At 44.8% G+C, this 15,225-nt stretch overlaps 1 protein-coding gene across 1 annotated transcript; it reads left to right on the top strand.

The window, feature by feature from the left end:
* Positions 1-321: 321 nt before the first annotated feature.
* On the top strand, positions 322-11,761 carry LOC137547980 (uncharacterized). Its single transcript, XM_068271131.1, has 4 exons — positions 322-459; positions 647-841; positions 1,010-1,102; positions 11,451-11,761. The coding sequence occupies exons 1-4, from the start codon at positions 327-329 to the stop codon at positions 11,759-11,761; spliced, it is 732 nt and encodes a 243-aa protein (XP_068127232.1). The 5' UTR covers positions 322-326.
* The last annotated feature ends 3,464 nt before the right edge of the window (positions 11,762-15,225 follow it).

The following is a 15,225-nucleotide window of genomic DNA, read 5'->3' as shown; positions in this document are numbered from 1 at the left end:
GAAGGGCTTAATGTTCAGACTACACAACTACGCCCCACACACACTCAAGTCAACTCAACATCGTTCTTTTAGGCTCTCATAACTTTGATTTAAAATTCACTTACAGATAATCTCCTTGTATTGTTCACACAGTTGATAATACTGATAATAAGTCAATTCAACATTTAATTTACTTTCAGCAGTGTTGTTAGTACCATAGCAAGAGATGTATGTATTGTAAAGGTTATTTTTTTGTTGATCATTAATTTTTTATTTTTTTTTATGTTGCAGACTATGTTACGGGGGGGGGGTATGACACTGCGAAGAGGGCGGCGAAGAGGGAGGTGATGGACCGGCTGCTGCAAGTCCTTCAGACTACTTACCACCGCACGTGGTCGGTTAAAAAAATTCAGACAATGTGGTCTGACTTTAAGTCCAAGACCCCACGTGCGGTGGCGAAAATAAAGTCTGACCTTGAGTGTAAGTAACAAATGTTTTTTTTCATATATGTAGCGGGATGTGTAATTTTTTTTCAACCTTGTTAATCCTCACGATTTTCCAATGTATCAGTGGCTTTATACTCTTATTGTTATGCAATGCACTGTTTAACCTTAGGTAATATCTTCTTCTATCTGTATTTTTAAAACAATCTCACATTTTTTTTTAGTGGATGGGTCTCAGCGCCGCAGGCGGTCCCGTCGTGCCTCTGCTCCTCCCTCTTCCAGACAGGGATTGGATCCTGCTGCTGTCCCCTCCCCTGAAGATAATGATGAGGAGGCTGGACCCAGCACCAGCCACAGATCAAGAAGTCGGCAGCGCCGTGGGCAAAGGCGTGCCCGTGGCCGGAGCCTGTCTGTGGCATGTAAGTATTTTATAACAAAGTTTTAACATTAATCAAATGAAAGTGGTACGTCTGTAAGGAAGGAGATTAGTACATAATTTAATTTTGCACAGAACTATGTTTTTTTTTTTTTCTCTCCAAGAAAAAAAAAAAAAAGTTGCATGATGCCATGTTTTCTTTTTATCGTAGCATCTATCTCTGTGCGACTTCGCAGGCGCAGGCGCGGAAGACGACAGAAGTCTTCCAGCAGGCCAGAATCTGGTCAAAGTGGCACAACTGTGTGTAAGTAAAATGTACTGTTGTACAAAGAAGTACACACAAGACAGAATGTATCCACATATTTATAACAGTACTAACTTAACTCTTTTTTTGTGTGTGGAGGGGGAAATAAAAGTTGTACCGAGTGTTTAATGTGAAAAAAATTCCACTTTCAAATCATCTGCTGGCCAGTGACCACTGACCAGTTTGTTTTCTGTACACTGTTTGTTGTTAAAAGTCAATATTTATTACAAATATTGATTGCCACTACAAGGCCCAGGGAACTAACATGCGATGTAGTAAATTTGATAGTTACAATGATATAGTAGAGGTTCTTTGAGAAGTGTTTTTATCGTTATTGCTAATTTTCATTATGTATATAGTGCCAACATCTTCCTCTTCGATGCACAGAGTATATTGTGTTGTCAGTTATCTGACAAAGACTGTACGTGCACACAATGTACATCATACCAAAGTCCTATTGTAACGATCGGTGGGCGCAGAGAGTATCTGATTACCGGTGATCTGCAGTATCGCCGGAAATACAGATATATACCAGATTATAAGTGATCTGCAGTCTCACCGATAATCCGATATACAAACTAACCTCTGTTCGCCTGAGTAGAGTGTAGTGTTTTGGTGTAACAGTAACACTAGGAGGCCTAGGCCTCAGTGCAGCAAGGAGAACTGCACGTATTCCTTCCGCAGACCTGAGCTCTCCAAGACGGGAGGAGTCAGACTGACAGTAGGAAGGAAAGTCCGAGAGTGACACTCAGGAAGAAGTGTCACTAACAGGACTGGGAACCGCCTCCAATCGTGAGGTCGGTTCTCGAGGTCAGACAAGCCAGGTCGTACACACACGGACAGATAAAGTACAAATACAGTAGGCAAAGGCGGAGTCAAAGTACAGGCAGGGTTCGGCAACGGGGTATCAGATATATCGGGGTACAAAATCAGGAGGCAGAAACAGAGTCTTGGAACGAGCCGAGGTTCGGCAACAGAGTATCAGAAATATCGAGGTACAAGGTCAGAGTTCAGGAGGATAGTCGAGGCAGGCAAAAGTCATAACATATAATCACAATCAAACTAGTACTTTAGCTATCAAATATCTAGCTAAGTGTAGGATTACAGCTCCAGCTGGTCCCGGCACACTTCAGGGTCTGACTACGGATCTGGGTGCTCCCACGTATGTGATCGCACGCCAGACAAAGAGCAAGTGAACAACCAGCAGTATATATACTCTAGGACCTTTCCAGGACCTCCCTAATTGCTGGTCCAATGAGAGCAGTGGAATTTGTCAGCTGACCCAGCTGGTCAGCCGACACCCTTCTAACTGCTATTTAAACTCTGCCTTTCTGCTCGCGCGTGTAAGTCTGAATCTTGGTGGACTATCAGTCCCAGCCACACCAGTACTGTCATGCAATGTATCTAGTGCGGGGGCCGCCTCTGATGCGGATTCCGCCGTTCCCAATGCGGATTCCGCCGCACTGCCTATGCGGCATGCAGCGTTTTTTCCGCGTTGTGACGCCATGCTGGACGCGGAAACAGCCGCCTCACCTTGAGAGACGGCGGCATTTCCGCGTTTCCTTACAGTACCCCCTCCCCGAGGAGTGGACTCCGGACAACTCCTACCAGGTTTCTCGGGATGTAAGGCATGAAACTCCCTCCTTAACTCGTCTGCATGCATGCGTGAACCCGGTACCCACTGTCTCTCCTCAATGCCGTACCCTTTCCAATGTACGAGGTACTGTACCGAATTCTGTACCATGCGTGAATCCAATATCTTTTCTACCTCGTACTCAGGTTGGTCGTCCACCACCACAGGAGGAGGAGGAGTGGGACCCACATGGACTGCTGGTTTAAGCAGGGATACGTGGAAGGACTTTACCCCACGCATGCTGGCGGGAAGATCAACGGAATACGTAACGTTGTTGATCTTCTTGGCCACTGAAAATGGACCCACAAACCTGGGGCTGTCTCAGGGTTAAGTGACGTGTGGACACCCAGACCAAGTCTCCTGGCTGGAACTTCCACTCCAATGAGCGTCTTTTGTCAGCCTGACCCTTTTGACTCTGGAATGCCCTTTCCAGATTACTCTTCACCTTCCCCCAGATGACTTTAAATGCCCTGTGCCAGGCTTCCAGGGTTGGAAACGGAGAGGAGGCAACTGGCAAGGGGGAAAACTTGGGCGATCTCCCCGTTACCACCTGAAAAGGCGAAAATCCGGAGGAGGAATTTCTCAAGTTATTTTGAGCAAATTCTGCGAAGGGCAAAAATCTGACCCAGTCGTCTTGTGCCTCCGCAACATAACATCTCAAAAATTGTTCTAGAGACTGATTTATCCTTTCAGTCTGGCCATTAGTCTGTGGGTGGTAGCCGGACGAGAAAGACAGCTTCATGCCCATTTGGTGGCAAAATGCCCTCCAGAATCTAGAAATGAATTGGACTCCCCTATCCGACACTATGTTTTCCGGAATGCCATGCAGCCGGAAAATGTGGATGATGAACAGGTCGGCCAATTCCTGAGCCGAGGGGAGTCCTTTCAAGGGCACGAAATGGGCCATCTTGCTGAAGCGGTCGACTACCACCCAAATGACCGACATGCCTTCAGACCTGGGGAGCTCACCCACGAAATCCATGGACAAGTGGGTCCATGGCTCACTCGGGGCGGGCAAAGGCTGTAAGGTACCGACAGGTGCCAGCCGGGAGGGTTTACTCTTAGCACATACTGCGCATTCCCTAACAAATTCCCTGCAATCAACAGACAGGGAAGGCCACCAGGCACACCTGGCTACAAGATCCTGTGTTCTGGCAACTCCAGGATGTCCAGCATTTTTATGTGCGTGGAACATTTCAAGGATCTGAAGACGAAAGGGCAAGGGAATAAACATGACCCCTTCAGGCTTCCCTTCCGGGATGTCCTGCTGGAAGGGGCTCAACGTCTCCTTCCAGTCTTCCCAAGTATCAATTGCAGCCAGCACCAATTTTCGCGGAACAATCGTCTCAGGGACGGAGGCCTGTGCTGTTTCTGGCTCAAAGCACCTGGATAGCGCATCTGCCTTAGTATTCTTACTGCCCGGGGTGTACGTAATCACGAATGTGAACCTTGAAAAAAACAGGGACCATCGAGCCTGACGAGGGCTTAACCTCTTAGCCCCCTCGATGTATTCCAGATTCTTGTGGTCGGTAAAAACCGTGATAGTATGCTCCGCTCCTTCTAACCAATGACGCCATTCTTCAAAGGCTAGTTTAATGGCTAAGAGTTCCCTGTTGCCTATATCGTAGTTTCTCTCTGCTGGAGAGAATCTCCGAGAAAAATAGGCACATGGGTGCAATCTACCCTGTAAGCCTGAACGTTGAGACAGCACAGCCCCCACCCCGACTTCTGAGGCGTCTACCTCAACAATAAAAGGGAAGGAAGTGTCTACGTGTCTTAGTATGGGTGCTGTGCAGAACAGCTCCTTCAAGGTCGAAAATGCCTGTAGGGCCTCAGGCGACCAGTGAGTAGTATCCGCCCCTTTCCTAGTGAGACTGGTGAGAGGTGCAATAACGGTGGAGTACCCCTTTATGAACCTCCTATAATAGTTTGCAAAACCCAGAAAACGTTGCAACGACTTTAACCCCACCGGCTGAGGCCACTCCAGAACAGCGGATACCTTGGCAGGGTCCATAGACAGGCCCGAGGTGGAGATTATGTACCCCAGAAAGGCGACAGATGTAACTTCAAAAATACATTTTTCCAACTTGGCGTACAGCAGATTTTGTCTCAACTTGTTTAGCACAAATCTGACATGGACCCTGTGCTCGGAGAGGTTGTTGGAGTAAATTAGTATATCGTCAAGGTATACAAGCACAAACCTACCCAACACCTCCCTGAATACCTCGTTAATCAATTCCTGGAAGACGGCTGGCGCATTGCACAACCCGAAGGGCATCACTAAGTACTCGTAATGCCCATCGGGTGTGTTGAAGGCCGTCTTCCATTCATCGCCCTCTCTAATGCGGATCAGGTTGTATGCACCCCTCAGATCCAATTTTGAAAAGATCTTAGCGTCTGTGACCTGCGTGAATAAATCGTCTATTAATGGCAACGGATAACGATTCTTCACCGTGATTTTATTTAGGCCCCGATAATCGATGCAAGGTCGAAGACCTCCGTCTTTTTTCTTAACAAAAAAGAAACCGGCCCCTGCAGGCGAGTGGGAGGGGCGAATGAATCCCTTGGCCAGATTGTCACGGATGTACTCCTGCATAGCCACCTTCTCTGGTCCAGACAAATTATACAGGTGACCCCTAGGGGGCATACAACCGGCACGGAGATCGATGGGGCAATCGAAAGGGCGATGAGGAGGTAACCTATCAGCAGCCCTGGGACAGAATACATCCGAGAACTCGGAGTATTGCTCGGGAACACCCTCCACATGTACCTTGGTCTGACCTAATACCACTTTTCCTAGGCACTGTTGGGAACAGAAGTCTGACCAACTGGTTAATTGTCCTGTCGCCCAATTGATCTGTGGCGAATGAAGCTGCAGCCAAGGCATACCTAGGACAATGGTGGAGGTGGTCATATGTAACACAAAAAAACGTAAACTCTCCCTATGCAGTACCCCAGTAATGACTTCCACCTCTGGTGTCTGGGACAGCGGACGGTCCCTTTGTAACGGGGAGTCGTCCACGGCAGTAACCTGGATAGGTGGTTTTACTGGGGTGAGAGGAATGTCCAACTTCTCTGCAAATTCGGAACTCATGAAGTTAGCCGCGGAGCCTGAATCAATAAAGGCCTCTGTGGCTTCAGATTTGTCCCCCCATGTAATCGTACAGGGGAGGAGCAATCGTCTTTCTTTCAGGGGTGCGAGCTGGGCGCCTAGGGTGTCACCCCTTATCACTCCTAGGCGGTAGCGTTTCCCGGCTTATCCTTATTAGGCTTAATGAGACAGTCTCGTACCCTATGCCCCCCTTCACCACAGTATAAACATAGTTGTTCCGACAATCTCCGTCTTCTCTCCACTTGGGTCAATTTAGACCGACCGATCTGCATCGGCTCAGGTGGAGGCAAGACCGGAGATGATGAGACAGAAGGAGACGGAGTTACTAGGGGTGCAGCGGGAGGCACTGTGTAAGAGGTCGGCCTAAGCCGATGACTGCCCCTAGTCTGTCTCTGATGGCGTAGCCTACGGTCGATTCGAATGGCCGATGAGATGGCCTCGTCGACTGTTTTGGGTTCGGGTTGGCTTAACATTAGGTCGGAGACCTCATCTGACAACCCAGACAGGAAGTAATCTAACAGGGCATAAGTGCCAAACCTGGCCGTAACTGACCACCTACGAAATTCGGCCGCATAATCCTCGACTGGACCCCTGCCTTGCCGTAAAAGTTTGAGCTTCCGCTCAGAGGATGCAGCAAGGTCAGGGTCGTCGTAGATTACGGCCATGGCCTTAAAAAATTCCTCTACCGAGGTCAGAGCAGTATCGGTAGAAGGCAGGTTGTATGCCCATGACTGGGAGTCACCAGACAGCAAAGTTTTAATAAAGGTGACCAGTTGGGTCTCAGTCCCCGAGGATCGGGGTCTCAACTCGAAATACGATAACACTCTACTCCTGAAATTCCGGAAGTCAGACTTGTGGCCGGAAAATTTATCAGGTACAGGCATACGTATGTCAGTACTAGGAGAGGATCGCACTGAATCAACTGACGTCTGGAGGGTTTGCACAGAGCCTGACAGGACATCAATCATAGTCTTGTGGCTACCCAGCACTTGGTTGATGTTTTCCACCGAAGTGGCAAGTGCGCCCAGACGGTCAGTATGTGCGTCCATTTGCATTTTTTGGGTCTGGCGTTCTGTAACGATCGGTGGGCGCAGAGAGTATCTGATTACCGGTGATCTGCAGTATCGCCGGAAATACAGATATATACCAGATTATAAGTGATCTGCAGTCTCACCGATAATCCGATATACAAACTAACCTCTGTTCGCCTGAGTAGAGTGTAGTGTTTTGGTGTAACAGTAACACTAGGAGGCCTAGGCCTCAGTGCAGCAAGGAGAACTGCACGTATTCCTTCCGCAGACCTGAGCTCTCCAAGACGGGAGGAGTCAGACTGACAGTAGGAAGGAAAGTCCGAGAGTGACACTCAGGAAGAAGTGTCACTAACAGGACTGGGAACCGCCTCCAATCGTGAGGTCGGTTCTCGAGGTCAGACAAGCCAGGTCGTACACACACGGACAGATAAAGTACAAATACAGTAGGCAAAGGCGGAGTCAAAGTACAGGCAGGGTTCGGCAACGGGGTATCAGATATATCGGGGTACAAAATCAGGAGGCAGAAACAGAGTCTTGGAACGAGCCGAGGTTCGGCAACAGAGTATCAGAAATATCGAGGTACAAGGTCAGAGTTCAGGAGGATAGTCGAGGCAGGCAAAAGTCATAACATATAATCACAATCAAACTAGTACTTTAGCTATCAAATATCTAGCTAAGTGTAGGATTACAGCTCCAGCTGGTCCCGGCACACTTCAGGGTCTGACTACGGATCTGGGTGCTCCCACGTATGTGATCGCACGCCAGACAAAGAGCAAGTGAACAACCAGCAGTATATATACTCTAGGACCTTTCCAGGACCTCCCTAATTGCTGGTCCAATGAGAGCAGTGGAATTTGTCAGCTGACCCAGCTGGTCAGCCGACACCCTTCTAACTGCTATTTAAACTCTGCCTTTCTGCTCGCGCGTGTTAGTCTGAATCTTGGTGGACTATCAGTCCCAGCCACACCAGTACTGTCATGCAATGTATCTAGTGCGGGGGCCGCCTCTGATGCGGATTCCGCCGTTCCCAATGCGGATTCCGCCGCACTGCCTATGCGGCATGCAGCGTTTTTTCCGCGTTGTGACGCCATGCTGGACGCGGAAACAGCCGCCTCACCTTGAGAGACGGCGGCATTTCCGCGTTTCCTTACACCTATGTCTGTATTGCCCTCTATTCAACTACTTTTATCAAACAGTGTACAAAGTTTCTCATAATTTACCACATCAAATTTTGCTTTTGAGAAAGTCTTATCGATGTGTATAACGTTGCATCTAGAAAACATTCAATAAATATGTAACACCTTACTTAATGCAAAATTATATTTTGCTTGTGCGTTACATTATTAAACCTTTTACATGGTATTTGATGCAGTGTATTGATTTGCGGACGTTGTAGTGCATGTATCGTATGGTAGTCTAGAAGAATGAGTTATAGGAGGAAAACAATACAGACAGAAGGAAGAAATTAAAGGAACACTATCTAGAAAAAACTCGGCAGTTAACATGTTACAGATGACAGGTTTTGGGCCAGTCTACCTGTTTTTAGGGGTGATTCCCAAGGCTTTATTTGTTTTCAACAGCATTTACTGAACAACAGTTTACAAATATAACTGACAACATAGTGTGCAAGTGACGAGTAGGGAGACCGGCTGTTATCTTGCCATTTTGGCAGTTCAACTGCTGTTCATGAAATGCTTTTGAAAACAAAGAAATCCATGAGAATCACCCCATGACGGTGATGGATTGTGCCAAAAGCCGTCGGTTCTGTCAGATGTTTACTGCCTACTTATTTCAAGATAGTTGTCCTTGAAGAACTCCAGCCCGAAGTTGAATGGATTGGAATCGTAGAAAAGTAAGAGCACTGACCCACCACCACATCACCCTGCTTCCAGATTACAATACCTCATCCAGCCAGTGATTATGTCCATCCATAGTGAAACTAGTGTATCATCCCTAAATATTATGTAAGCCGGGAAGCCCATGGTTTAATTTCACAACTTGAAATGAAACTTTATCCCTAAGTGGCCATAAATAAATTGTACATACTGGGCCAACATATCAATTTAAGAAATGTTGACAAGCTTCAGTACTATGGCAGTATGCACGTGTGTAATGGTAGTTTAAAGGTATTCCTTATCCACTAGCCACAACAATTTCTTCAACATTTATGTGTCTTTTTTGGATTGTGATTTTGCGATACACTAATTTTGGCAGTCATATTTCATTAGTCATACTTTTTGAAAAACAATGAGTATGTATTTTGATTCTGGATGACTTAGACATGAGTAAACAGTGACTTTTCGGCTTATAAAAAGCATTCATCGGAGTGGTTCCTGACTAACAATGAAAACCACACTTTCTGTACACTGACATAAAGTTTAACAATTTTTCTGCAAAGATAAATGTAATTATACATGACTTAAATGTTACTCAGTCAGAGAACACTTTTCCTGCTATCCAAGCTGAGTTGATAAGATCAACATTGCCCTGAATGAAACGTAACGTACACTCTGGTGACTGGCTAGCCATTGTAAATTCCAAGTTCAAATTGAAACTGGGCTAGTCACATCACATCACATGCACCATTAATTCTAAGCTAAAGAGAATTGTGGCATTTCAAACCAACGTATGCATGGGGAAAAAAAAGAATAGTGCCAGTAAACACCATCTTACAAAGCATATGACTAGAGATGAGCCGAAATTTTCGAAATTTCGAACTGCTTTTATTATGAATGCGAAATTTAACATTACGACCCAAATTCGTAATTAATTTTCAAATCGTAATTTACAATTTCGTAATCGAAATTTCACTCCCGTAATGACGAATTTCGTGTCTCCAACCGAAAATTTACTTTTTCAGGTTTGTAAGGGTTTCTATCCCTCTAGATGCCTAAAATGAATAGCCCAGCCAGCTCCTCCTCCTCCTCTCTCTCTCCAGAGATCTGTAGTATTTCAAAACCATACTCACATTCATGACATGTCCAGGGATCAAACCCAGGCCAACCACATGGAAGACAGCTATGCTCACCACCATACCACCAAACACACACTAAATAGACTGCTAACCTAAATCTTACTTGTAGACAGTCATATGAGACACATGCTGGGTGCAGGGCTTTGTGATTGGACCATGGACCATGCGATAGAGTGAGGTGCAAAAATGAAATCATGCCTAGCAGAGGATGGTTTCACAATGCTAAATGCTAGGCTGGCTGTGGTGCAATTGGTTAGTGCGTCTGGCTGGTAACAGCAAGGTTACAGGTTCAATTCCATCCAGGCATGTCTTTTCCTTTTGCGTTCAACAGTTGTCCAAACACCGAGCACAAAGTTTTGCATGCGTAAAGTTTTACGCACGCAAAATACCCCATGGGGTTCAATGGCGCAGCGCGCGCACGCAAAAGGAAAAGACATGCCTGGATGGAATCAAACCTGTAACCTTGCTGTTACCAGCCAGACACACTAACCAATTGCACCACAGCCAGGCTAGCTGTGACCTAACTCTACATGGCTATCTGGGGCTCTGTTGGCTCTGTTTGGACAACTGTTGAACGCAAAAGGAAAAGACATGCCTGGATGGAATCGAACCTGTAACCTTGCTGTTACCAGCCAGACACACTAACCAATTGCACCACAGCCAGGCTAGCTGTGACCTAACTCTACATGGCTATCTGGGGCTCTGTTGGCTCTGTTTGGACAACTGTTGAACGCAAAAGGAAAAGACATGCCTGGATGGAATCGAACCTGTAACCTTGCTGTTACCAGCCAGACACACTAACCAATTGCACCACAGCCAGGCTAGCTGTGACCTAACTCTACGTGGCTATCTGGGGCTCTGTTGGCTCTGTTTGGACAACTGTTGAACGCAAAAGGAAAAGACATGCCTGGATGGAATCGAACCTGTAACCTTGCTGTTACCAGCCAGACACACTAACCAATTGCACCACAGCCAGGCTAGCTGTGACCTAACTCTAGAAACGTTTGCAAACTTTAAAATACTAAATCTCATAATCGTAATTACGAAAATTTGCGTAATTTGCGAAAATTACAAAATTTCGATTACTGCTAAAATCGTAATTGTAGAAATTTCGGAAATTCGTAATTAGGTCATTACGCTCATCCCTACATATGACACAAACAATGAAGTAAAAAATTTAAATAAATCAATCATTTTGCGCATTGATAAACCCATTGTACAAGCATGAGAGGTTCTTAACAAGAGTCCTAGTTTAAACCAGGTTGTACAGATTTCATGAAATGTGTACATTTTGAATCTTGTGTACATCTCATTTTTTCCTTTAGAAGCCACCCATGAATACAGTGAATGTCAATGTATAAGTTGTGTTTTCAATGTGTTTGTCATGAAAAAGTACAACGAAAGTATTATAATGTGAAAAATCACTGTTTACTTTTCTCGAATCTAGCCTATCCAATCAATGCTATCACTGGGTTTCATAATGCCTTGCTTTTACTGATGGCTGATACGGTACCACACTCTACTGTTTATTCTTTTATTATCAGTTTTTGTTCATGCGTAGTGTAATATTTTATTTTTCTCCATCTTTTTCTTTACAGCTTCTTCTCATTTCGAGATTCTGGCCGGCCAAGTCTCAACCCTGCAGCAGGAAGTGGTGGTTCTGATTTCCACTGTTCAACAATTAGAACAGTGGAAGTCAGAACAACAAACGACTCTTCAGCAGCAGCAGGCGGACTTTGAGGAGCGACTTCGGCAGCAAGAGGCAGCTTTCCGCCACCAACTGCTGCAACAAAGGCAGGAGATGGAGGGCCAAATTGAGGAGCAAAGGCAACGCATCCTCGCTTTCAGGGAGGAGGCAGGACAGCTCCATGACTATTTTGGACAACTGGCAGGTACAAGGAGGATGTAATGTTGGTCCTGACTCCTCCTGGGTTCCGAATTATATCCAGTGGCTTGCAAAAGTATTCTGCCCCCTTGAAGTCTTCCACATTATATCATATTACTGCCACAAACATGAATCCATTGTATTAGAATTCCACGTGAAAGACCAATACAAAGTGGTAGACATAAATAGTATTTCTTGAAATATGGGCTACAAGGTGTAGAAAAGGCCGCCCGAGTTTTGATATAGCCTACAAGTGCTGGAAGCCGAAATATTTCATTCGCCACTATCCATGGCGGCCTGGAGGGGGAATAGTAATTAACACGGCCCTGGGCTTTTTTTGTAGCCAAAGTTTTTGTATGGGTACACGTGAGAAAAAGTGGACTGAAAATCATACATGATTACAAACATTTTTTACAAATAAATAACTAAGTGGGGTGTACTTAATTATTCGGTCACCTGAGTCAATACTTTGTAGAACCACCATTTTTTTGCAATTACAGCTGCCAGTCTTTTAGGGTATGTCTCTACCAGCTTTGCACATCTAGAGACTGAAATCCTTGCCCATTCTTCTTTGCAAAACAGCTCCAGCTCAGTCAGATTAAATGGACAGCGTTTGTGAACACCAGTTTTCAGATCTTGCCACAGATTGTCGATTGGATTTAGATCTGGACTTTGACTGGCCCTTTCTAACACATATATATGTTTTGTTTTAAACCATTCCATAGTTGCCCTGGCTTTATGTTTCGGGTCATTGTCCTGCTGGAAGGTGAACCTCCACCCCAGTCTCAAGTCTTTTGCAGTCTCCAAGAGGTTTTCTTACAAATTTGCCCTGTAATTGGCTCCATACATCTTCCCATCAACTCTGACCAGCTTCCCTGTCCCTGCTGAAGAGATGCACACCCCCAGCATGATGCTGCCACCACCATATTTGACAGCGGGGATGGTGTGTTCAGAGTGACGTGCAGTGTTAGTTTTCCGCCACAGAGAGCGTTTTTCATTTTGTCCAAAAAATACCATTTTGGTCTCATCTGACCAGAGCAACTTCTTCCACATGGTTGCTGTGTCCCCCACATGGCTTGTGGCAAAATGCAAATGGGACTTCTTATGCTTTCTGTTAACAATGCCTTTCTTCTTGCCACTCTTCCATAAAGGCCAACTTTGTACAGTGCATGACTAATAGTTGTCCTATGGACAGATTCCACCACCTGAGCTGTAGATCTCTGCAGCTCGTCCAGAGTCACCATGGGCCTCTTGACTGCATTTCTGATCAGCGCAGTCCTTGTTCGGCCTGTGAGTTTAGGTGGATGGCCTTGTCTTGGGAGGTTCACAGTTGTGCCATACTCCTTCCATTTCTGAATGGTCGCTTGAACAGTGCTCCGTGGGATGTTCAAGGCATAGGAAATCTTTTTGTAGCCTAAGCCTCCTTTAAATTTGTCAATTACTTGATCCCTGACCAGTCTGGTGTGTTCTTTGGACTTTACGGTCTCGTTGCTCCCAATATTCTCTTAGACAACCTCTGAGGCCCTCAAAGAGCAGCTGTATTTGTACTGACATTAAATTACACACAGGTGCACTCTATTTAGTCAATAGCACTCATCAGGCACTGTCTATAGGCAACTAAATGCACTCTGATCAAAGGGTGCCGAATAATTATGCACACACCACTTAGCAGTTATTTATTAGTAAAAAAAATGTGGACTCATGTATGATTTTTGTTGCACTTCTCATGTGTACACCACTTTGTGTTGGTCTTTCATGTTGAATTCCAATACAATTGATTCATGTTTGTGGCAGTAATATGACAAAATGTGGAAAACTTCAAGGGGGCCGAATACTTTTGCAAACCACTGTATATATGTTTTGTTTTAAACCATTCCATTGTTGCCCTGGCTTTATGTTTAGGGTCGTTGTCCTGCTGGAAGGTGAACCTCCACCCCAGTCTCAAGTCTTTCGCAGATTCCAAGAGGTTTTCTTCCAAGTTTGCTCTGTATTTGGCTCCATCCATCTTCCCATCAACTCTGACCAGCTTCCCTGTCCCTGCTGAAGAGATGCATCCCCCGAGCATGATGCTGCCACCACCATATTTGACAGTGGGGGTGGTGTGTTCAGAGTGATGTGCAGTGTTCATTTTCCGCCACACAGAGCGTAGAGTGTTGCATTTTGTCCAAAAAGTTCAATTTTGGTCTCATCTGACCAGAGCACCTTCTTCAACATAGTTGCTGTGTCCCCCACATGGCTTGTGGCAAACTGCAAATGGAACTTCTTATGCTTTCTGTTAAAGAGAGACACTGAAGCGAAAAAAATATATATGATATAATGAATTGGTTGTGTACTATGAATAATTACTAGAAGATTAGCAGCAAAGAAAATATTCTCATATTTTTATTTTCAGTTATATAGTGTTTTTTCGCAGATTACATTATCCTATAATAATGTGCAGATTACACAACACTCAGCATTCAAAATGAGTCTTTCAGAGCAGTCTGTGAAGTAATGAACTCTCCTCTAGCAGAGGAAAAGTAAACAGTTCAATTACAGTTCAGATAATAAAAGTCAGATAACAGCCGTTTCCACAACTAAGTTAGTGGGAGAGCTTACTAGCTTTTTGGCATAGAGATAACAACTGGAGTTTCTAAATTCTTCCTGTACTGGAAACAATTAGACTGATGTATCTGATCTTAATGTTTTTTTTCTTAGCTGTACTACACATACAAATCAGAATATCATCTTTTTTTTAAGCTTCAGTGTCTCTTTAACAATGTCTTTCTTCTTGCCACTCTTCCATAAATGCAAACTTTGTACAGTGCATGACTAATAGCTGTCGTATGGACAGTCTCCCACCTGAGCTGTAGATCTCTGCAGCTCGTCCAGAGTCGCCATGGGCCTGTTGACTGCATTTCTGATCAGCGCTCTCCTTGTTCGGCCTGTGAGTTTAGGTGGATGGCCTTGTCTTGGGAGGTTTACAGTTGTGCCATACTCCTTCCATTTCTGAATGATCGCTTGAACAGTGCTCCGTGGTATGTTCCAGGCATAGGAATTGTTTTTGTAGCCTAAGCCTGCTTTAAATTTCTCAATAACTTTATCCCTGAACTGTCTGGTGTGTTCTTTGGACTTCATGGTGTTGTTGCTCCCAATATTCTCTTAGACAATCTCTGAGGCCCTCACAGAGCAGCTGTATTTGTACTGACATTAGATTACACACAGGTGCACTCTATTTAGTCATTAGCACTCAGACATCAAGTAATGTCTATGGGCAAATAACTTCCCTCAGATTATTTTTTTTTTTCTGTTTTAAGAAACAAAAGTTTAAATTTTGTTTTATGTGTTTTATATTTGTTCACTTTTTAAAAAAAAGTTTAACAAAGTTGTTGCAAATTGCAATAAAATATTTATTATAACATGTTCACTGTTGGATTCTATGTATTGAACAATGTATGTATAACTACTAGCTGGTGACGATTGATAACCATCAGGCTCTTGCTTGCCTG

This window comes from Hyperolius riggenbachi, chromosome 1 (genome assembly GCF_040937935.1).
Source record: "Hyperolius riggenbachi isolate aHypRig1 chromosome 1, aHypRig1.pri, whole genome shotgun sequence".
Lineage (NCBI taxonomy): Eukaryota > Metazoa > Chordata > Amphibia > Anura > Hyperoliidae > Hyperolius > Hyperolius riggenbachi.
Note: the sequence above shows the minus strand (reverse complement) of the source record. Positions and strands in the feature narration are given on the sequence as shown.